Source organism: Polyergus mexicanus, unplaced genomic scaffold (assembly GCF_030449975.1).
Source record: "Polyergus mexicanus isolate NDT 795.1 unplaced genomic scaffold, iyPolMexi1.0 SCAF_3, whole genome shotgun sequence".
NCBI lineage: Eukaryota > Metazoa > Arthropoda > Insecta > Hymenoptera > Formicidae > Polyergus > Polyergus mexicanus.
This window is the reverse complement of record NW_027223323.1, coordinates 6,262,144-6,284,323: the sequence shown is the minus strand read 5'-3', so window position 1 is coordinate 6,284,323 and position 22,180 is coordinate 6,262,144. Positions and strand designations below refer to the sequence as shown.

Here is a 22,180-nt window from a genome sequence, read left to right as displayed (position 1 = left end):
TGTATATGTGTATATGTGGTGTAACAAAATATTACAAAATTATAATATTATATTCTATATTGTTGTAATATTATATTGTAATACGTATGCATATATACAGGGTGTCCCATTTTAATCTCCTCAGGCAAATATCTCAAAAACCAAGCCCGGAAGAGAAAAATGTTTCAGACAAAAGTTGTTTGATTTCGAGGGGGCCATAAGATGGTGACAATGATTTGACCTTGGAAAATCATTTGAAGGTCATGTAAAGGTCAACTTTAAAATCTTAAATGGAAACCCCCATTTTTTATTTAGTATTCTTGTAGCTGATATCGAGAGCTTTTCAAAACACTATAATAAAGTATTTTTTTATTAAGTACTTTTTGAGTTATTTTATATTTTAATCTGCCATATTTTGATATAAAAAATTAAATATCTCGTAAAATATTTTATTTTTTATATCAAAATATGTCAGATTAAAATATAAAATAACTCAAAAAGTACTTAATGAAAAAAAAATTATTATAGTGTTTTCGAAAGCTCTCGATGTCAGCTACAAGAATACTAAATAAAAAATGAGGGTTTCCATTTAAGATTTTAAAGTTGACCTTCACATGACCTTCAAATGATTTTCCAAGGTCAAATCAATGGTACCATCTTATGGCCCCCTCGAAACCAAACAACTTTTGTCTGAAACATTTTTCTTTTCCGGGCTTGGTTTTTGAAATATTTGCCTGAGGAGATTAAAATGGGACACCCTGTATATATATATGTAACATATATGTAATATTATAAAAATTAAAAATATTGCACAATTATAAAATATTTCAATTATCCCTAAACTAGCATCAAATTGAGCGCTCATGTGCGCAGACGCGACCAATTCAGAATTGTTAGGCACTTAGTACCGGTCCACAACAGGTGATTTAAGCTCTAAACCTTAAGAAATTGACCAATCACGATTAAGTATGAAGAGAATACTCGACTGTGTCAATTTCTTAAGACTTAGGGCTTAAATCACCTATTGTGGACCGGCACTAACAGTCTGCTACATGTGTGTATGTACGTTGTATCTCACGAGTTGTATTCTAAACTTTTTCTCGGTCTCCTTTAACTTATCCTTACCATATTTGCATTTTCGGAATAAAAATGTTACCGGTGATTAAACCTATGATAGATATGTGTAAAGTGAAAGCTCCGAAGAGCATCGTCGTAGATTGCGACGCCGGTTTAGACGACGCTTTAGCTTTGATTATTCTCTTGGCAGGTCACGTCAGTAACAAAATCAAAGTTAAAGCCGTGACTTGCGTTAACGGGAACACCAACGTAGACAATGTGGTGAAAAATGTATTCAGAACGCTGAATGTATGTGGTTGCCCGGAAGTAAGTTATGCAAATTTATATCTATCATTTACTTGACACAAAAGTTGCATCGCTTGATTTATCAATGGAAATCTTTACCATACATTTCAATTTTTCTTTGCTGTACGTTTTTAAATCATTCGTAATTTTAGATTAATTAGTTAAGAACAAACAAAAAATTTCTACAAAAAGTTTCTACAAAAAATATGTTTTCTGAGATATGTTTACATTAATATTAAAGATATCAACTATATGGAGGATTGAAAACTTTATATTTAAGATTATTTTCATAGATACCAGTTTATCGAGGCGCATGCTCGCCTTTACTGAATACTCCAAATGTCAAGGAGGCAGCATCGGAGAGATATCATGGATCCGATGGATTTGGAGATGTGTACACTGATGAGCCAGATATGGATAGACTGCAGAAGGAACATGCTGTGTGCGCTCTGCACAGAATTATATCAGAGAATCCTAGTAATATGTCTTTTTGTCATAGTTAGATAATATGCAATATTAATTCAATGCATTTTATTTATCAATTTCATATTTTAATCAAGGTAACATCTCTGTGGTCTGTTTGGGTCCCTTGACAAATGTAGCAATGGCTATAAAAATGTACCCTGATTTTGTAAATAATGTAAAGGAGTTTTTTGTGATGGGAGGAAATTCAACTGGTAACTTTAATAATTATTTGTGTTATTGAGTCTAATGGAAAAAGCATTCTTCTAAGTCCTGTTTAAAAAATGTTTCAAGGGCAGGGTAACATAACTTCGCAGGCAGAATTTAATTTCTATACAGATCCAGAGAGCGCGCACATTGTGCTCAACAGCAATATCAAGCTGCTATGGTTGTTGCCATGGGAGGCCTGTTTAAAGTCTCAAGTCACACATGTACATACAATTTTATTTGTAATTACTAAAAGTTATCAAAAAATTATTGTATTGGACAATTACTAGATAAAAATGTATATGTTATATAAATATAACAGTATTCATTAGCGATTATTACATTAATTACACCATTAGTGATTATTGTCAGATTTTATTAATATGGAACGATACTAACTGAAAATAATCTTTCAGGACTGGCGAAGGGATGTATTGGGCAAGATACATACGCCCTGTGTGCGCATGTTGAACAAAATCGAGGATGGCAGACGCGCCCAAGCCAAGAAGCATTTTAGTCATTATATAATGTGCGACGCTTTCTTAGCCGGGATCGTCATGATACCTGGTATGGCCAAGGAAGTCGTTTCGTGGCACGCGGATGTCGAGTTGGGTGGCAACAGAACCCGGGGCCAAATTGTTCTCGATCATATGCTATCAAATAAACCAAATATAAATCTGATAAACGATTTTGATTCAGAGATATTTAAGGAGATATTGGTGAATGCTGTGTGTACAATACGGGGTGATTATTATTTCCCGCGCTCAAAAATGTTGACATCGGCGATTATAAAGACAAATATGCAGTCTAATTTTTTGACTTAGGATTATATAGAAATGATTTTTCTATATAATATCTAAAATATTTCCATATTTAAATGTCATTTTTTAAATGGATTTACAGAGATTAAATATGATAGTGTGATAGAGTGATTATATGAAAAGGCGGAACGGAAATTGGAGAGAAAAAAGACATCTAGTTGGGAGGAGACTAGAAGATTTATTTTCAAGATTACATTCTCAAACAAATAATGGATTTAATGGCTTTCGTGCCCTATTCTATGACAGCACCAACTGTCCAGGTATGTAACTATCACTTAGGATACACCAAGAAGACAAAATTACTTCCTATTTTTATACCTATTCAATAATCTTTAATTGTATGAGCACATAATTTGGTAGAAAGTTCATTAAATATAGAAAAGTGTGTATGTGTATTTTTATTTTACAATACATATAAAATATTTGAAAAAGTGTGTAAATTTTTAAAATATATTTTTAAAACATGTTAGACATTGTGTTATTTGAAAATCCACTATATAATAATAAAGTTATAATAATTACAATAAAATTGTTTATATTTTTGTATGAATTGGAGTGAATAATTTAATATAATACAAAATAATTCCTCCCAATATTGCAATAATTTGCAACTGTATGAAACGATGAATTTAAACAAAGGCAGTAATATCTCTCGGAAAGCTTTAAAGCGTTCTAAATTGGAATACACACATATTATTATTTTTATAATAATATGTAGATTGCTTAGAATAAAGATAATAACAAAGCGAGCGATAATAACTACAGCATGAGCCCCGCGTGGAACATGTTTGCGAAGTATCTCCGAAAGAAGATCCATTGACGAGAACGATACCCGGGAGTTCCGCTTGGTCCAGGATACGTCGTTGGTTTCTCGGAACACGGATAACGTCGCGACTGCACCCGTTCACGCGATGGTGCCTGAAGAGTACTCGGGCGATTGATTACGAGATCAGTCATCATCTCAAATCCCATCCTTATATGATCCATCCTTTCAGTTCCTTCAGGTCAGTCACAAACTCTCGTTTCTGCACGAAAAATGGAAGACTCAATCAAGAAATTGAATTAAGAATCTATTTTATCTTGAAATAAAATTCAACTGACATTGAATAAAGTTTCTTATATGTAGAATATTTTGGGAGTCTGTCATGACGCTGTTCATCATAGCTGTTCTGCTCATCACCCCGGTTTTCCTTACATTTTATTTTGACGAATGCGCGAAATGGTATATGTACAATCACGCGATCGACGCCATGCTCATATGCGACATAATAATCAGGTTTTTCACCGGTCACTACGATTCTCGTACGCAACTGGTGATTCTGGATCCGAGGGTCGTAGCAAGGTATACGAAAATGGCATACTAATCTTGAATCTACAATAAAAAAACTTACTTTTCTCAAATCATTCTAAAATCGATATTTAAAGAAAAGAACGGAGATTATACGATTACATGCAACAAATTTTTTTTTAAATTATCAAAAAGATTACATCTATAAATTCTCTTTACTTGGAAATTTGAACAAAAATATCTGGAACATTAGAGAATTCTCCAGGAATGTTTTACTGAGTGGACACTTTGAAAAAATATGAATTTAAAGATTTGGAAAAATGAGTGATTTTCTATTTTTTTTTTTTTTTTCAACACTACGTGACGCTATCATCGTAGCAAGTATCTACGAGATTTCTTCATCGTGGACGCGTTATCCGTATTACCGTTGGAATTTATCGTCGTGCTCACCGACTCGATGTGGTACCTGACCTCGTTGAATTTGCTGAAAATACTGAGGATACGAACCGTCATCGTTTACTCACGCAAACTCTATCACGTCAGGATGATATATCTTCATCGCGATTCGACGGAATCGATTCTACTCACACAGATAATTAAAATTCTAGGTATACCGAATTAATTTTCACCTGTACAAAATAGCGGAGATGGGCATCATCATCGTTGTGAGCGTACATTGGGCCGCCTGTATAGAGTATTATCTACCATTGGTGGTTGACAAGATAGCCGGACAGAAAGATCCGTTAAGTAATCGATAGAATGTCTCTATATCATATTCTTTATACGAAAAATTTAAATTCGCTAAATCACTTTTCTCTCTTTTCCTGCCAATAAAAATACAACAGCGCCAAGAATATAATAAGAGAAGGATAAATTGCAGATCTTGGATACGATCGCCTTACATGGAGAAGAGGGAAACGAAATACAAGATTTACCTGACGTGCATTAACCGAGCTATCATCGCCCTAATTGGAGCTGCGCAATATTTGGATGTCAGCGCACCAGAAGACATTATATACAATCTAATCTTGTCTATCTTCGGATTTCTTGGATTCGTGTATCTGCTGGGTACAATGATAATTTTTAATAAATTAATTAAAAAGATTAATATCGCCAAAGTCAATAATTAAATTAAAAATTTACAATAAAAATTATTTAAATTATTAATCAAGAAAAAGAATTAGAGATACACATACACACACACACACACACACACACACACACACACACACACACACACACACATATACTTGGATGCTGTATCCCTATTAAATTTCTTGAAATAATTTTTATTAGAATTTGTCCAAACTATTCCTAAATCAAATATACTATTCGAAATATGCTAACTCTCTTCTATTCGAATCGCGCAGCGCGAATCTTGCAATTGATGACGACGTTTCATTCGACCAACAAGAGACATTTGAAATTAATCCAGCAGCTGCAACAATACATGACGTACAAAGAATTGCCGCATTCTTTGCAGCGACGATTGCTGAGCTACTATAATTACCGCAACAAAAAGGGATTCGAGAGGGATAAGATAATAATCAATCACGTATCGCCTTACTTGCGAGAGGTACAGCTTTGAATAGAAAGTCTTCGGAATTGTTTTACATATTATAGTCATATTCAAACTATATTCCCTTTAAGATAATTCCATTGCGCGATCGCAAATTTCTTTAAAGCCATTATAAGGAATTGTTGCGAGGACCTTTTCGATTCCGTCATAATATCTTGAACGATAACAATGCAATAAAACATAGTATTGCCAGTCTAAAATTTTCTAAATCGTTCTGTATGTAAGACATAAGAACAATATATTGTAAAAATTCCCTAAATCAAATATGTTTCTTATATAAAATCAATCTTCTCGTTTTTCAGAAGCTTCTTCTGCACAGCTATCTACGATTGTTGAATAACGTGAGGCTATTTGGACACTTGCCGCAGTTAGTAGTGACGCAATTGATTAGTTCCGTGTGCTCCGAGATTTTCATGCCGAACGACGCGTTGGTCAGAGCCGGGACACGCGGCGACGCCTTGTACTTTATTGCTTCCGGCACCGTGGCTGTCTACAACAACGTTGGGAAGGAGGTGAGGCGAACGTAAAAATAAAGTAACTTCTTATTTCTCGAATTTCTTGGACTTCACGTGCGCAGATCTACCACATGGAGGACGGCGCGTACTTTGGCGAATTGGCCCTAGTGATCGAGGATGAGCATTGGATCGCCAGCGTCATCGCCATCGAGAACTGCGAGATCTATATCCTGTCACGCTCCGATTTTCAACACGCTTTGGCGCCCTATCCCGATCTCTTGGCCCATCTCCAGAATGTCGCTCTCGCGCGGCTGGAACAGACGCCGCTGCTTAAGAAGGACCACGAGCCGGATGCGTTGCCGTCATTCGAAAACGTTAACATCAGCAGCATAAAGGCCAAGAAGAGGAACGGTATGGCGAGACTCGACGAATAAGATAAGTTTTCTGTTTTAACTCGTCATACTTATCGATTTCGAAATCATTTTCAGTATTTTATTCGTCTCGTTTTTATTTTTTTTTTTCATGTTAGTTATATTTTACGTTTATACTTTATTATTAATTATAATGGGGACAATGTTTTTATTACGCCAGGAAATCTGGTCAATGGCAGTTAATTATTTGTTTAACGATATATCGAAACAATTCAACGGAATCATTGAACTCTCAACGTTATTGTAACAAATTAACAATCAACAATAAACAAATTGATAAGCAACAGTTTCTTATAAGGATCATAAAGCTTATTATCTCAAAAAAGTTAACATTCGAAGAATCAACTCGACAGCGAGTCAGAGTTCTTCTCTTGATCTTTTCCGCTTCGATCAAAAGCGGCGAGATCTTCGTTTCTGCGGATTCCTGTAAGACTGCTGATATACGGACATAAGCCGCCAGTGCTCGGGGTAATCGGCGTCCCGGCAACCGCTCACCACGCTGAACGGCGGCGCCAGAGTGTCGATGCAGAAGGCGCGTTTAGCGAACGGAGTTCTCGGTCGTGGCACCGTCACCCTCGCAGGCGGTAATCCATTTCTACGTGCCCCGTCGTCGGCTGTCATCGTTCGGCATCTCTGCTCGAGACCAAGCGCGACACCCACCGCAGATCTGATCAGTCTCGGATCCTCTCGGCTCCTCCTTCTCCGCTCGGATTCTGCTTCCGGCTCGCCGTCTTGACACGCGGCGCATTTGCGCTCGGTGATGCGTGACACGGAATTCGATCGTGCCGATTTCCTGCTTCGGCGAAGTTTATCACGAGGTTCTGCAACCAAATCTATTGTTATATGTATAACTTTATATATTATGTTTAATGTTTTCTGAGATTAATTATTGCGCATATATGATATGAGCGCAAGCCATAACAACAAATAATTGTATTGTAACATATTCATTAATTAATTCAATTAATATCAACTAATTCTTAAAAAATAATACATTTGCATGAATTTTATATATATATATATATATATATATATATATATATATATATATATATATGTATGTATGTATGTATGTACTATACAATATGTATATACAAACTAGTATGTATATACAACCTAGTACCAGTGTGCAATTGTAATTGTATATTTTAAGATATAATTATAATAATTTTTTTTTTTTATATGGAATAAAAAATATGTATAATAAATAAATATATATTATATATATTATAAAAAAAATACAGCGCTAATCACAATTAAAATAATTGAACTAATATTTTTAAAAAATTCAATTAAATCACTGCATAATCATTTCGTATATACTGTGCCGTTAATTCCTTACCGTTGCAGGAGCAACCACAGCAGCAATGATTTTTCGGATTCTTCTTATGCGCCTCTTGCCGTCTCGCACAATGGTAATGCTCAACCTTTTCTTCGTTACGAACCAGGAGCTCATGATTCTTCGGTGCAGGCGTGTGCTGGATCAAGGCGAAAATCGCTGGCGCCGCGCCGCTTTCGGAACCATCGATGTGCATCGGTCTGCGCGGCTCGTACACTGGATCCATTGGCGTTTCCCAACAGATCGCCAGGTCCATTCTGGTCTTTGGCTTCTTGCAGCCGAGCGCGGGCCCGAACAGATGACCCTCTGTTTCCAACGTCGCAGCAACAACGTCATCTTGATCCTGATACTCGGCATCTCGTTCGCAGCCCGCCGAACAAGAACGATATCCTTTCTTGAAAATGGAGTCATCTACTCGGTCCGGGAGTGGCTGATGTTGCAGGTTTTCCGCGTGCAATCTCTTTGCCAGAGCGAATTTATCGGCACAGATGGCGATTCCTGGAACAAAAGAAGGTTCTTATAATATTACTACTCTGAAAAAAATTTCAAATTAATGTACTTGATTATTAAAATTTCGAATATCGCTGGAATACTTTTTAATGAAAAAGAGAAACAGTTTTAATCTCACCATGTTGTTCTTCGTCTTCAAAAATTCTTCGAGATCTGAGACATCCAGGCACATGTTTTCTCGGACTAGAAGGCGTTTTCGACTTTTCCAAGATACATTTAGATCGATAAAACTTTCGAAGATCGTCATCGCTCTGCCAGATAATCGATTTACCGCGGCAACGAGAGCAACACTCGTGCGATTCCATATTCTTGTCGATCAATTTTTCTTTACCGCTCGCGGTCATTTGGGGATTACATAACGAATACGCGATTCAACGAGCGGTCAACAGAGACGGAAGCATGTTGTTTCCGAAGCACGTTTTTCCAGAGCGAGAGAAACTCAATGAAAACCATCGCTGCTGTCCTCCATTTTTGAAAAATATCCAGGACCATCATATAAGAATCCCGGAAATCTCGCTCCCACTCTTGACACCGGTCTCCTTGGCGACATGATAATTCGATATCAAACTGACTTATCATTATAATCGGGAAAAATACTATAAAATTAGAGATCACGAAAATTGATCTGAATTTACATTTTTCTGTGTAAGATTAATATCTTGAAGTTTTCAAAATACTGTAATTTTAACGATTACAATATTTCGTATTTTTCAGAAATAAAATGGATATGGGAGCTTTTCAAAACCGTCGACTTAAAGCAGCATTGGACGCCATTGCATTCAACTGTCTACATTTTCTACATATTTCCCTATTATCCTATAATTGGGATTCGTGGACATTACTCCGAAACGTAATTTTGGATCCAGCCAAAGGAAAGCCGAATTAATTTAGGAGCTTTTGCTGCGAGTCCGTACCATGAACAGCTCAGGATCTACTTTTCTCGGTAACGAACTGGGTCACGCGTGAATTTGCGTGCGTCACGTAAGCGCAAGGTAAGTCAAAATACATGTTTTTCTCAACGTATCTCGAATTACATATTTCCAGATCGGAAGACGAGATGCGAATGTTAATTCAAAATGCTCTCATGAATATTACAAATATCATTATCACGCTACGCGTAAATTTGCGAAAGCAGAAAAATTGAAACATTCTTGTTGCGCCGTTAAAATCAGGAAGCGGGAAAAAGATCAGCATTAAGTCGATACATTTGTATTTATTTATAGCAACGAATACACTTTCCTAGATCACTGTCATTCTCTTTCCAATTTTGCCAAAAGACCTTGATGCGCGGACAGTCTACTGTTAGACCTCGATTGAAACATGTGGATGGAACACGCGACAGTCGTAAAGCCATACCCGTTTGATTCCTTTTTTGATTTCTGTCCACTAAAATATTGCTAATAAAATATTCGCGAAGTATTAACGGAAAATAGAATAATCGGTTAGCTAGTGCAGCGATCAAACGAGAAGTGTGTGCATGTGTCTGTTTCGTTGAAGATTCATCCCGAGTTCGTCAAAAATAGTCAATTCTTCTCGTATATACTGAATCAATTAGATATAAGACTGTCTCACACTATCACTAAAATGTTTTGTACAAGAAACTGTAGTAAAGATTTTTATTAAATTCTATTGAATTTATATTTGTATTTATATTTGATAGATTTTTTATAGCGCGTTGAAATCATATTTAATGCTTAATATTGTTTTCTGTATATTATATTTTTATCTATAAAGATATTTTATTTATAGAGGCAGTCTCTGAAGAATTAATTATAAATAAATTTTTGATACATCTTTGATAGTAATGTAATAAATTAATACGTCGAATTTTTTAAGATTATACATGTTATATAAAAATCTGTCCGCTCGTTCAATATTGCAAACTATCATAGAAAAATCTTGAGAACACAGATATATATAATAGAGAAATAATTGCGAGTTTTAATAACTCATGGAGCCAAGCGTGCGTTTTTTTAATTGCGTTAACGATCACATGTTGTTCGAAACGATCCAGGGAAAATACGCGATCATGGTACATTCCCGCTATAATATTAGTAGTGGCAGATCGTGACGTGAGGATGAATGAATCAGTCGCGTCGCGCGGCGGTAAGATCAGTAGACCAAAGTACGTCACGCGTGCAGGACAGTCCATATCGTGGATCGTTGCACGAAGGACAGAAAAGAGCGTCCTAAAAAAAACCTGGTGATTTATATAATTTACGGTAAGCGAATGAGCAAGTAAAGAAAAAGTAAATAAAATAAAATATAAAATTTAAATTTAAATTTTTGAAACGCTGATAATCTAAAGAATAACTGAGTGATATTTTATTGTGCTCCGTGATGAAAAATGCAAGTGCAAAATAGCTACACACATTCACAAAGAGATTTTAGGAGTATGAATTAAATTTTTATATATTTATATAAAACATAAATATATTATAAATATTATTAGCATATATTTTTTGGATTTATGTAAAAGACGCGAGTGAAGTAGTTTTGTATGACAACAAGTCTCAATTAACAATAGCAAATGTCAGAATGTAATAGTGCGATATGTAAAATGTGTGAAACTTTTAATCATCTTGAGGTATGTTTGCGGTTTCCCGGTCACGATAACGACAAAAATATATTCTCGAATGTAGAATAACACTCCTTCGCGCACGAAATAATTTGAATGGGAGGTAAAATAAAATACGTTTTTTCACAGGTGGTATTTCTCAACTGGCGTGAATTTGATTCCGTTTCCTGGCAGCATGGACAGCAGAACGAAGACTGATGGTGATGAAATAATGTATCTGGACGAAATGCACGATGAGTCGGCGAGGCCGTTGACGTCCAACAATACGGAGGCAATTCCGTCCGTGTTTTCGCGCGCTGGTTTTACCGCCGAGACTGAAGATCTCGCGAACAACCCGCGAGATACAACACGAAGGCCTTCGATCTCCAGAACAGCGATCGATATTGACGGGAACGATAAGCCGGTGACTGGCTTCGACGGTAGAAACGGAATGGAACCGGGCTGGTCCGTCCCGCCGAACATACAGATCTCCACTCCTGATGTAAACGTCTATCAGCATAAGAAGACTCTCGCCCAAGGTATGATGGACCTGGCATTACTCTCTGCCAACGCGAATCAGATGCGCTACGTTCTCCAAACGGATGGCCGGCATCCTTACTTTTACCCGTCGCTCACCATGATCAGCATGAGCCTGTTCCTGCAGATCGCCGTGGGTATCGGCCTCATCTGGAACAGCGTCTACAACGTCAAGGAGCATGAGCAGATGTGCAAAGCCAATAAGGCTAACAACTGGACGGTCGTCGGTATTTTCCTCGTCACGATACTCAATGTCTTTATTTCATCGTTTGGCGTCGTCGACCAGATAAACGTCATCTCGACATAGCCAGTCTTTCCCTTCTCTATCTTTTATTGTTACCGCTCTCTTTATCGACGATACGCTATCACCATACATAAAATGCATACGCGTTACATTTAATATTAAATATGTTATATGTGTATTGTTTTTTTACAAGATATTAGTAAAAGTTTAATTTGAAATGCAAATTTTCACATAAAATTATTTTTTTGTGTATTATTATTTATTTACTACGTATTAATTATCTGGTACAATAATTGAAAATTGAGATTTTTTTTATTGCAGCAATATCGAATTACTAATAATATCAAAAGCGAAAAATATTTTAGCGTATCACGTTAAATCATTTTGCACACATTACTTATAGCTCATTATAAATTACATTCATTTATTTATATAACTCATTGAATACGTAAACGATTTATTCTCGTGGATAATTTAACAAAAGACATCTTTTTTAATTTTACATGATAATAATTTATAAAATTTTTATACTGCGTAGTAATAAGTAATAAATCTTTTAAATGTATATGTGTATACATTTTTAATACAAGAGGAAAATAATAATACCTCGATTAAATGCGAATAGTGGATGGTATCAACTTCAGCATTCTTTCTAATTCGTCGGCTAGCCATTTCCTATTCCGTTGAAGATCTTCTTCCTCGCGCTTCTGGCCCTCGTTCAAATAATCCAACCAGTTCTGCGCCTCGATATCATTACATTGACTTCTGTGCACGCGAGACGGGCAATCCAAGGCCTTGTTTCGAGACTCAATGCCCACCGCTGTCGCGGATGTAAGAACTCGGAGCTTCTCGCTAATCACTTGATGCAGCAATGAGCTAAAAACGGCGAGTTCCTGCGAATCGATCTCTCTCAGATTCATCTCTACGGATTTTTTATGCTCCTGAATCACCGTAACCTGTAATACGCATCGTCGTTTTGTTGCCAAAAATATTTCTATTAATAATGAGAAGGGAGCTCTGTTCGCAGATTGAAGAAAAAGTCGTGAGAATCCGATGCAAGCAGCTTGCGACTCACCATCCAATCGAAGAACGCGTGTCGCTTCCGCAGCCATTTGGCGCGCGTGTCCAGCAAAATCCCAGCGTCGCGGAATTCCAGCCGTCGAACTTCATCATCAGAACTTCCGCTAACGTTGCTCGTCATCGCGAGGCGTTTCGTCAATGCCGATTCACATACGCTCAAATGCGGAAGACCGCTCACGTCGATACTCGCCGCGTGTACCTTGGACACCAAGTTCCCTCTTTCGCGCGTCAATTCGTCGATTTCTCGCAGATTCAGATTCACCCTGGCGTTCAGATGCAAAATACCGTCAAGTAGAGTGTTTGTCAGCTGATCGTCCGATCGTACGATTTGTGTACGAGAAATTTTCGCATTATCTTCCGGCAGATCCACGCGTGAACATTCGGCGCCCAGCACGCTACTAGCTAGCTTCGCTCGGAGGACGACGGTCAGGATATTCTGTGTTCCCAGCAGCCAAGCTAAAGCTATCAATAAATCCCTGTTGCAATCGTTCCTATTCCGCGACAGACTGTAAAATTCCATCGCTGGATACTGCAAGAACGCGAGGTGCAACTTCACCGCCGTCAGCGTATCTAAAAATACAATCGATAATACAATCGACGCACAAGGTAATTTAAAATACAATGTAAAATATCGTTCTCGTAAAAGGCGATTAAATGGATCCGAAACGGTAACGTTCACTACATTACAAAAGTTTACTGATATCGTATTTGTTTTTATTCGTCCTTTTTTATATATTACTATAAGTTTCTCCTTTATGCAGCGTACTCTTTTTCACACTCTTTTTTTATATTCTCATAACATGTAAAATTTTTATTTAAACAAATAGACGAATAAACATAAAGTTTGTTTGAAGTTTTATTTTTACACTTGTATAAAACCAAGAAAAATGTCTACTTTTTATTATCAGTCGCGCACGATTATTTAGAAGGCCATTATTATTGTTCGTTAGTTTCAATATCTTTACAATTTTTCTCGATTATTAAAAATATGGTTTCACTAAAAAAAAAAAAAAAAAAAAAAAAAATAGTATATATCGCTTAATAAAAAAAGTTATTTATTTAGATAGAAATTTTCACGACGTTGAAATAAAAAGTAGCCCCTATATTTCGATTCGCTATATATATGCTTCCCTTGAGAAGAGCAGATTTTTCTTTCCAAAACGATTGAAACAAACCGTGATTCCGGAAATCTATGTCGTCTCGCTTTTCTCTCGCTGCACGACAGCTCATTGTCAGAATATACAGCGTGTTTCGCAGCGCCACGGCCTGTCACAAAACACATGTGCGTGACACATTTGTCAAACAAGTTAGGTTACAGATTAGGTTAAGTAGACTAATCGAATCTGATATCCGATCCGCACACTTACAACATCCTCGTCCGGAGTATTAGATTTAGCCAGTCTCAAGTGTTCCGGTGTCAGATCTACGTTTATTAACGAATTGATATACTTGCATAACGCAGATAACGCGCGTCTTATATCCGACATGTTTTGTTTATAAACACGAAAGTAGCGCGAGCGTGAGCTTCGATCCCGCTAGCCTAACCCGGATCGCTTTTCTAGATCTGTTTACTGTTCGTTTCAGCTCTGCATTCTTTCCTTCCACGCTTCTCAAGTGAAACTTGGATGATCAAGTATCAAGCTTCTCGATGAGACAAAGAAACGATAAAAATAAACAATTAAATCTCACACGCAATCGTACTTCGCTGCCATTTTATAGCATATGCTTACCCTCCCACGCACGCAGGGGATCTCCTATACGTCGTTAATGGACGAGAAAGAGAGAGAGAGAGAGAGAGAGAGAGGGGAGGGGGGGATGGAAGAGGAACCGCGTGGAAAGAATGGAATATTCAAGCCCATATATGCCCGCATCACGGTCAGCAGACCCCTCACTCCTTACTTCGTTGATCCATCGTGTCGGAAGCAACATTTGCTCTCCCTCTCCCTCTCTCTCTCTCTCTCTCGTCCGTCTATCCGCGGCGAAGGCGTACTTCAAATTGTCGGAATTGCGTGGACGGATCGATCAGTGGAACGCGAACGTTCGCGCGTCGATCGTCTCGCTGAGCGGATCGTGGATTTGTAAAAATTTACCAATTCTACCTATCGCAAGGGATCGCGCTGAAATGACGTTGAGTGTTCCTTGGACGAGGTGGTGGATGTACCACCTGGCGCTCGTCCTGGTGAGGATTCGTTCTTTGAATGTTCAAACTGTCGATCGATCCTTTAGTAAAGGCATTGGATAAACGCATACAAATCCGTATTCTCAGGGATCAGTTGGTCGATTTTTTTTACATTTTTGCGTGTATCACATTTTCTGATTTTCCCTTTTTTTTTTTAACTCGTATATATATCGTCGAATATCTGAAACACATTCGTTTATACGCTCGTGTTTAGATTCTGTACCAAGTAGAAAGATATGTATAAACTCATCCGTGACAAATCGCTGATGATAAAAAAAAAAAAAGTATACGATAGAATCGCATTACTCTCCCCCTCTCCCCCCTTGGATAATATTTCATAATTGTATGGCCGTATATTATTCGTGTCTTAATATCTTCGTAGAAAACGTACCCGAGTCTTTTATCTTTTATCTTCGAGAAACCGAAAACACCGATATAGATATATATAGCAATAAACATCACGTGTCTATAAAAAATAATTCAGGAAGAAAAATTCATATACATATAATAAAAATATAAATATGTACAAAACATGTTTCTTTTCTCTTGTATATAATCTCTATTCGCGTGTACAGAAAAAAATAATAAAAAGAAAAATAATTGAAAAAAAAGTTATTCTTTTAATTATTTTTTCCCCCTACGAACAAATATTATACGAAAGAAGAAAAAGTACGTGAAAATTTCACATATAATTATATATATTTATAACTGATTATATATAGACATTTTTTTTCCCCTGTAGAAAAGATGCTGGAAGTAGCCTGTGTGTTTAGCACAGTCGTTTGTGTTTCAAAAATTTCTTTCTTGTATTTGTTTCCATTGTGGATTCTTCTCTCTCTCTCTCTCTCTCTCTCTCTCTCTCTCTCTCTCTCTCTCTCTCTCTCTCTCTCTCCCCCTCTCATCATCATGTCACGCTTTTATACATTTTCTTGTACATCTTGCTTTCTTTTTAACTTATTTTATATTAATCCTTTTGTACCGGTCGTATAAAGATCTCTCGTGCGCTGCTAATTATTGAAACATCACTCTTCGAAAGTGCCGAGCTAATAAAACTAATAAAACGATGACACAGGCAAGGAATACCAGGAAATCGCGACGGATGCGTAATTTTGCGACTCGCCTCGCTGCTGTGAGGAAGCGCGAATCTAAATTATACCACGCGAGATATCCCACCCGCGCACGTACATCGTAAAACTATGTTGCGCGCCTTTTACCGATTAGTTTGTCGGCCAAAAATATATATAATATATATATATATATATATATATATATATATATATATATATATATATATATATATACAATTACAATTATAATACAATTTTTGCAGCGAATCTCGCAATCACGTGCTTAAGGTATATAACGTAAGTATTTACAATTTTAATGGTGTAGATTCTTAGCAGCTTTATGAAGAACGTAGAACATTCTAGAAAATTATTTATCTCACATACACGTGTTCATTCGCCATAGTAACTACGTCGCGTTATATAATTGCATTCGCTTGCAACAGGACCTGGCTATCTCGTGTATATAAAAATAAAGTGATTCATCTCCCTCTCTTATCGCTCGTCCGTCCTCTCATACAAATACGGCAACAGTCGTTCAAACTCATTCGCGATAGCACCAATCTCTCATCCGCGCCGTTAGCTTCTCGGAAAGTGACTTATTTTTAAAGAAGGAAAATGATTCGCGCACGATAGCGAATTTAATTAACTCCCGTTCCCGATAATTTCTATATTTTTCCTTTCCCGCTCAGATATATCAGACGGAGCGACGAGTCGAAGGTCACCCTCGCGCTTTCACGAAGACGTCGCAGAACACCAGAAATCCCTGGATACAAGAGACGTCGATCTCAAAGTTGATCGAGGAGGCGTATGAGAGAGAGGAATTACTGCGACCGGAACAATGGTCGCGGCAGACCAAGGATCACCCGGTGACCAGATCGTTGGAGCGGGATACCTCGAGACAGTCGGAGTATTTGAACGACGGGATCCCCACGCCTGGAGAGAGGAGATTGTTGGAAGGTACTTTTCGTTGTTGCGCGTGATCGCTGTCGAAATCATTGATACGCCCTTTTTCCGGTGATTCCCGTAATCCAATAATTAATCTGAAGAGAGTAAAAAAACTTTTACTGCCGGTTTATGAAATGTTTTTTCTCTAAGTCCTGTTTCTCCTTGTATTATGTAATAATGTATGCGAAGTAAAAATGCGCTTACTTTCGTATCCATAATCGTTAAAATATGTTGTTCTTTTGCAGTGGCGAGCACGGACGCGTCGTTGCGGATGGATCTAGATGAAAAGATCATTTTTCCGACAGACGGCAGAGTCACGTCGCCGGCGCCGGCGTCGGGCTGTCACAAGAGTATATTCTGCGAGAACGTTGCCGATTACCCCAGGCAACTGGTGAACGCAGCGATAGCACAAAACGCCAGTCTCAGATTCCTGGAAAGCATCGATCCGGTTAATAATTTAATTTTTAAGTGTGTGTGTGTGTGTGTTATATGTAAAAACCGAGGCCAACGAAACAAATATAATTTCAATCTTCGATGTTTGAGGCTTGCGAAAAAAGAAATACAAAAATATTTTTCCACCGAGAACAACCTCGGTAAGTCTGTATGAAGGACAACATATTATGTTTAATTAGATCATACACACAAATAACGATTGTTTTCGCGTGACTCCAACATCGAGATTCAAACGCGAAATTATATCGATTTTAATCTTTCAGATGCCCGACATCGAACAAAGAATAGACACGACAGACGAGGTGCCCCTTTGCCGATATAACGTAAGTGATACTACTTTCGTCCACAAAAATTTTAAAAAATGTAATAAAAGAAGATCGAAGAATTTAGGAGCATATAGTAAAAAAAAAAAAAAAAAGAGATGTCGGCAATTAAATCAGATCCGCGAATCCAACCGAGATTTCAGTATTTTTATATGCGCATTTCAAGATGAGATGTGTAAACAAATAGAATTATCATTTTTTATAAAAATGCAAAACTTCAAAAATACAATGTGTAAAATATATACGAAGCATCATTTTCCGCTTTATTATCGATCAAAGTTGATTTTTGGATGTAAGTTGCATTTTATAATATGTAATTGAATATTTTCATTTGTACTGTATGCCCTTAAATTTCTCCGATTTTCCTCTTCTCATGTTATTGTAATAGATAGTAATATCAGAATTATTCATTAGATATTTGAATAACATTTAATCGCAAAGTTTTGCGCTCGGTTCACAGGAACGAGTGGTGTATCCGCAGACCGCACAAAACAAGGAGAAACAGTGGTTGTTCATCGTGAATCAGGACAACTTGAAGCAAGGAATACGCATCGAGGTTTGCTTGTAGGCGTTGCGATTCCATTCGAAGAGAGATTAAGTAAAATAGCACATGGATTTATCCGTGGCGTATCCGTAACGAGTCTCCGATTTCGCAGGAACGATGGTAAGGAGTGCAACATGATCCAGGGATTCGCTGAAGGTTACAAGACCAGCTGCAAGCAGAAATACATCTACCGAGAATTGGTGGCAGTGGAGAGCAGTGGTAACATCGTCAAGGATCAATTCCGCTTTCCGGCGAGCTGTTGCTGTCATGTCAAGTTCATCGGCGATCCCACTGTCAGGCTAGGGCTGGGATTAGATCTGCGTTCCTTCAATCAAACCACCGCGACTGTATCGAAAACGCGATGGAGACAATGAAGATAATAGTCGGAGGAAGAAATCAGGACACGATTGAAGCGTATTTTAAATGACGTTTCTTTTCTTTTTTTTTAAATAATAAAAAATCATGCATTTTAAGATATGTATCAAAGAGCATATTTCGACAAAGTCATGACACATCGAGAGAATCGTTGCATCGTTAATTAACAGAGGCAGAGATGTCTATTCTAAGAGTCTCTATTCTACAAGAGATGCAATTTTTATACGAATATCGCGAATACTCCTCTATATTCTTAAATGCGAACATTATTCGATGATAAAATAAGAAATGTGAACTGCAGAATTATATTTATGTGTGATATTTTGTGATATGATTACTTATACATTAGTTACACAAAATAATGTCGTATTTTATAAATCTTACGAATAATCTTACAAATAAAAACGATCTCTATAAGTTCTCGTAATAACATATTTTCTCCACATTAAGTGTCAGATCGCTAAGAAAGGCACAATTTATGAAATATCTGAAGCTCTTAAATACATTCCGTATAGATATAAAAACGTATAAATAATTACCTATAATACGAATAATTTTTTCTGACATTTGTATATTCAAAATGTGGAAGTCAAAGATTTGTCCGATGTATATAGGTTTGTCTTAATCCTGTAAGCGAATTATAGTACAAATGCAATTTTGTGCGTACGAAAGAAATGCACTCGTCTATTCGACGAGTAAGGAACACGGATATTAAAAGATCAGTCGTCGGTTCGCCATGCCAAAAATGTCTCTCACTCTCTGTCTATCGTATTAAATATTCCCCGCTGCATTTGCGACATTAGTAACAATCCTCTCGGCAGGCCTGTAACAGAAAGAACAAGAAGGATTTCGGGTTGGAAAGAAATTAAGGATGACTCAACGTTGAAACGTACCTTGGCGCCGAAATCGCCGTTGTAGCCACCTTTCCTCTGCATCTGCGCCTGGAGATCGGCCAGCTGGGCAATCGACATGTCGATGTCACCGCTGCTGATGTGCGCCGTGTGCCGGAAGTTCGTGGGCACGCCGATCATGCTCCGGTCTATCCTGAGCCTCTGATGCTGCCTGCCGTTGTTCCGCCTGCCTGTGTTCCTCGTCGCCTGTGGTGTCAGGCAACACGTGAAACATTGCACCCAAAGCTCGCTATCGCCGGCCATGTCTACGGTACTCTCGTAAACGTTTCGTAATCCTCGAGATCGGGAATTAATTTGCGGGAGGAGGGTAACCTTAAAATCGATCCGTTGGATAAACAAGTTCAACTGATTAAGACGATTATATCTCGATATACTCTTTTTCTCTTTGTCGGGGAAGCAGACGGGCCGTTTCCAACGATCGGGATATCGCGCGATGATCAGCCAACATACAAGGTTAGGTCTGCGAAGATTACGATCCTTTATTAAGGATATCGCGACCTTTCGGCGTCCCGATCTCAACGGCTGACGAGTCGAGTAAAATAAACATTTGCGTGAAACGCGCGGCTCGCAGCAGTGAAGGACATCGTCCCCTGCGAGCGTAAACACGATGACAGGATGGACGACGGGAATATGTATTCGGCGGAAACAAAGCGATCCAAGCCAAGGGTCTGTTCTTTGCAGCTGAACTGGCTGCACTGGTTCAGAGTTTATCTTTTTCTGTCCACATTGGAAGGAGAAGGATGGGCTCTGAACTGGTGCAGCCAGTTCAGCTGTAAAGAACAGACCTCACAAGTCTCCCGCGATGTTCACGCGGCGCTCTCTGTCACGCGTTTAAGATTGTACAGTTTCTGCAAAAAGTGACTGAACGAAAAATATTTTATATTGTCCGGATAAAAATAAATATATAATAAACAGATGAATAACATATTTTCTCAATTTATTGATATATATTTTCATAATTTATTTACGTCTGCTAACATTTTCATTTTTTAATATCCTCAAGGAAGTTAACTTTTCGATTAAAAAAAAAGAAAAAAGAGAGAGAGAGAGAGATAAAAATTGTCTTGGAAAAAATATATCAATATTTCAACAGCAAATAATAACTTATCATTTTTCAAAAATTGAGAAATTATTGGATTAAATTTAGATTAAGCGGAGCTTAATTTTCAAAAGTTCTTTTTTTTTTATTCCTTTACAACTCAAAACTTACAATGTTCGAACATTTTTATGAAGGGAAAATCAATTTAATTTTTGCCAAAAAAAATTTGCGTTACATTATTCTAATAAGAATAATCATCATTTTCGATTTATACAAAAATTTATCATTAGAAATCACTCGTAAAATTATTTCAGTCACAGTTTGACTACAAAAACGTCTAAAAAATCCGCTACAATAAAGAATAATGAAATGATTGAAGGTGTGAGGTATACGAAATGCCAGCCAATACACTTTATTTAAATAAATTATATACAGGTGCGCTTCGAGCCGGTTCGAACGGTTCGAGATCCGCGTTTTTCATCGCTTAAAACTTGATATATTAAATTTCTTTTACGGTAAATTGACTGCAAAGGCCTTCACACTCTCTCAATATTCTTCGATCAACCTCCATAGACCACTGTGGCCTCTCTTTCCCGGAGGAAAGATTCTCCCAAACGATTCGCGCGAACATTGTTAGAATTATCACAGTCTGTCTATTTACAGCGTTAAATGTTAAAATGATGATCTCTTAATCTAGCGAATTAATATCTCTCATCTTCTCTCGATCAAATACTCTGTCTTGCATTTTATTAACGAAACTCGCCATTCATATGCTATTTAATTCGTGGAATTTGCGAAAATGGGCTTTTATAATACTTCAACTATACGTGCGTGTGAATTTTTTTTTAAAGGAAACACTTCTCGCGAAAGCGAGCGTTATACTAGATAGGTAAACTTATATATTAATCGTACATATATACCAAATAATCGAGTAATTTAATGGCGAATACGTAGATTCGCTTAGCATAGTGTATGTGCGCGCGTATATTTACATCTAAACATACTTACATATATAAAATGTCACACAGTAAAAATTTTTCGGTTACGTTGGGTGATATATACACAGACATTTAGAGGAATACAATTGCATTATCGAAATTTTTCTCACAATCAGTACGAGTATAAGCATTGTTCAATCGCGGCTTAAATCGTGTTCAAAATTTGGTTGCGACAATGCCATGTAAAAAATTATATCGCAACGAAAAAAAAAATGTATAACTCGGAAAATAATTTCTTTTAAAAATCTTCAAGATAAATAAAAATACGCTTCTAAAATTTAATCATCTATTTCGAGATCTCTCTATCTATAGAAATAATAAAGTTGGATAATATTGCATATCGTAAAATCTTAATGCGTTTTCATCATTTCATTCGTTGTGAATTTTGAGAAATTTTGAGATTTCTAATGTAAAATTAGAATCATTTCTAATAATTAATTCGATCTTTAGATTAATCGGATGATTTTTAACAATTTTTTTTATATGCATTAAGAT

At 37.1% G+C, this 22,180-nt stretch overlaps 7 protein-coding genes across 10 annotated transcripts; 4 read left to right on the top strand and 3 right to left on the bottom strand.

Annotated features, from left to right (window-relative positions):
* The first annotated feature begins 924 nt into the window (after window positions 1–924).
* LOC138945185 (pyrimidine-specific ribonucleoside hydrolase RihA-like) lies at window positions 925–3,026 on the top strand. Its single transcript, XM_070316526.1, has 6 exons — window positions 925–1,362; window positions 1,635–1,818; window positions 1,902–2,018; window positions 2,098–2,234; window positions 2,427–2,754; window positions 2,914–3,026. The coding sequence occupies exons 1-6, from the start codon at window positions 1,129–1,131 to the stop codon at window positions 2,940–2,942; spliced, it is 1,029 nt and encodes a 342-aa protein (XP_070172627.1). The 5' UTR covers window positions 925–1,128; the 3' UTR covers window positions 2,943–3,026.
* On the top strand, window positions 3,026–8,436 carry LOC138945188 (potassium/sodium hyperpolarization-activated cyclic nucleotide-gated channel 2). The gene is made up of 10 exons (XM_070316531.1): window positions 3,026–3,091; window positions 3,597–3,835; window positions 3,958–4,173; window positions 4,498–4,657; window positions 4,728–4,861; window positions 5,000–5,187; window positions 5,490–5,695; window positions 6,001–6,210; window positions 6,276–7,402; window positions 7,935–8,436. The coding sequence occupies exons 1-9, from the start codon at window positions 3,041–3,043 to the stop codon at window positions 6,585–6,587; spliced, it is 1,716 nt and encodes a 571-aa protein (XP_070172632.1). The 5' UTR covers window positions 3,026–3,040; the 3' UTR covers window positions 6,588–7,402; window positions 7,935–8,436.
* On the bottom strand, window positions 6,728–9,570 carry LOC138945183 (uncharacterized). Its single transcript, XM_070316522.1, has 3 exons — window positions 8,552–9,570; window positions 7,927–8,421; window positions 6,728–7,405 (listed from the first exon to the last, which is right to left on the bottom strand). The coding sequence occupies exons 1-3, from the start codon at window positions 8,775–8,777 to the stop codon at window positions 6,975–6,977; spliced, it is 1,152 nt and encodes a 383-aa protein (XP_070172623.1). The 5' UTR covers window positions 8,778–9,570; the 3' UTR covers window positions 6,728–6,974.
* On the top strand, window positions 7,784–12,241 carry LOC138945186 (ninjurin-A). Of its 2 annotated transcripts, XM_070316528.1 has the most exons (4): window positions 7,784–7,999; window positions 8,056–8,436; window positions 9,148–9,425; window positions 11,141–12,241. In XM_070316528.1, exon 4 carries the CDS (start codon window positions 11,187–11,189, stop codon window positions 11,832–11,834), a length of 648 nt encoding a protein of 215 aa, XP_070172629.1. In that variant the 5' UTR covers window positions 7,784–7,999; window positions 8,056–8,436; window positions 9,148–9,425; window positions 11,141–11,186; the 3' UTR covers window positions 11,835–12,241. The 2 variants fall into 2 exon arrangements, with proteins under 2 accessions (XP_070172629.1, XP_070172630.1); XM_070316529.1 differs by lacking the exons at window positions 7,784–7,999; window positions 8,056–8,436; window positions 9,148–9,425 and adding an exon at window positions 10,347–10,655 and having other exon boundaries at window positions 11,141–12,240.
* Window positions 10,901–15,226, bottom strand: LOC138945184 (uncharacterized). 3 transcript variants are annotated; one of them, XM_070316524.1, is made up of 6 exons: window positions 14,582–15,226; window positions 14,219–14,492; window positions 14,027–14,117; window positions 12,847–13,421; window positions 12,378–12,727; window positions 10,902–11,889 (listed from the first exon to the last, which is right to left on the bottom strand). In XM_070316524.1, exons 2-5 carry the CDS (start codon window positions 14,336–14,338, stop codon window positions 12,383–12,385), a joined length of 1,131 nt encoding a protein of 376 aa, XP_070172625.1. In that variant the 5' UTR covers window positions 14,339–14,492; window positions 14,582–15,226; the 3' UTR covers window positions 10,902–11,889; window positions 12,378–12,382. The 3 variants fall into 3 exon arrangements, with proteins under 3 accessions (XP_070172626.1, XP_070172625.1, XP_070172624.1); XM_070316525.1 differs by lacking the exon at window positions 14,582–15,226 and having other exon boundaries at window positions 10,901–11,689; window positions 14,219–14,575; XM_070316523.1 differs by lacking the exon at window positions 14,582–15,226 and having other exon boundaries at window positions 14,219–14,575.
* LOC138945182 (uncharacterized) lies at window positions 14,824–19,147 on the top strand. The gene is made up of 6 exons (XM_070316521.1): window positions 14,824–15,030; window positions 16,787–17,054; window positions 17,288–17,490; window positions 17,759–17,818; window positions 18,279–18,382; window positions 18,475–19,147. The coding sequence occupies exons 1-6, from the start codon at window positions 14,974–14,976 to the stop codon at window positions 18,734–18,736; spliced, it is 954 nt and encodes a 317-aa protein (XP_070172622.1). The 5' UTR covers window positions 14,824–14,973; the 3' UTR covers window positions 18,737–19,147.
* Window positions 18,955–20,335, bottom strand: Spec2 (CDC42 small effector protein Spec2). Its single transcript, XM_070316530.1, has 2 exons — window positions 19,631–20,335; window positions 18,955–19,560 (listed from the first exon to the last, which is right to left on the bottom strand). Exons 1-2 carry the CDS (start codon window positions 19,889–19,891, stop codon window positions 19,537–19,539), a joined length of 285 nt encoding a protein of 94 aa, XP_070172631.1. The 5' UTR covers window positions 19,892–20,335; the 3' UTR covers window positions 18,955–19,536.
* Between the last annotated feature and the right edge of the window lie 1,845 nt (window positions 20,336–22,180).

Coding starts and splice junctions, on each gene's coding strand:
- LOC138945185 (XM_070316526.1), top strand. CDS start 1,129: ATGTTACCGGTGATTAAACCTATGATAGATATGTGTAAAGTGAAAGCT. Junction 1,819..1,901: donor AATTATATCAGAGAATCCTA/GTAATATGTCTT, acceptor ATTTTAATCAAG/GTAACATCTCTGTGGTCTGT. Junction 2,755..2,913: donor TGCTGTGTGTACAATACGGG/GTGATTATTATT, acceptor ATGGATTTACAG/AGATTAAATATGATAGTGTG.
- LOC138945188 (XM_070316531.1), top strand. CDS start 3,041: ATGGATTTAATGGCTTTCGTGCCCTATTCTATGACAGCACCAACTGTC. Junction 4,658..4,727: donor ACTCACGCAAACTCTATCAC/GTCAGGATGATA, acceptor TTAAAATTCTAG/GTATACCGAATTAATTTTCA. Junction 5,696..6,000: donor TATCGCCTTACTTGCGAGAG/GTACAGCTTTGA, acceptor CTCGTTTTTCAG/AAGCTTCTTCTGCACAGCTA.
- LOC138945183 (XM_070316522.1), bottom strand. CDS start 8,777: ATGACCGCGAGCGGTAAAGAAAAATTGATCGACAAGAATATGGAATCG. Junction 8,422..8,551: donor TGAAGACGAAGAACAACATG/GTGAGATTAAAA, acceptor CTTTTGTTCCAG/GAATCGCCATCTGTGCCGAT. Junction 7,406..7,926: donor CTGTGGTTGCTCCTGCAACG/GTAAGGAATTAA, acceptor ATTTGGTTGCAG/AACCTCGTGATAAACTTCGC.
- LOC138945186 (XM_070316528.1), top strand. CDS start 11,187: ATGGACAGCAGAACGAAGACTGATGGTGATGAAATAATGTATCTGGAC.
- LOC138945184 (XM_070316524.1), bottom strand. CDS start 14,338: ATGTCGGATATAAGACGCGCGTTATCTGCGTTATGCAAGTATATCAAT. Junction 14,118..14,218: donor ATACTCCGGACGAGGATGTT/GTAAGTGTGCGG, acceptor GTTTTGTGACAG/GCCGTGGCGCTGCGAAACAC. Junction 12,728..12,846: donor ACGCGTTCTTCGATTGGATG/GTGAGTCGCAAG, acceptor TGCGTATTACAG/GTTACGGTGATTCAGGAGCA.
- LOC138945182 (XM_070316521.1), top strand. CDS start 14,974: ATGACGTTGAGTGTTCCTTGGACGAGGTGGTGGATGTACCACCTGGCG. Junction 17,491..17,758: donor TCCTGGAAAGCATCGATCCG/GTTAATAATTTA, acceptor TTAATCTTTCAG/ATGCCCGACATCGAACAAAG. Junction 17,819..18,278: donor TGCCCCTTTGCCGATATAAC/GTAAGTGATACT, acceptor CTCGGTTCACAG/GAACGAGTGGTGTATCCGCA.
- Spec2 (XM_070316530.1), bottom strand. CDS start 19,891: ATGGCCGGCGATAGCGAGCTTTGGGTGCAATGTTTCACGTGTTGCCTG. Junction 19,561..19,630: donor ACGGCGATTTCGGCGCCAAG/GTACGTTTCAAC, acceptor TTTCTGTTACAG/GCCTGCCGAGAGGATTGTTA.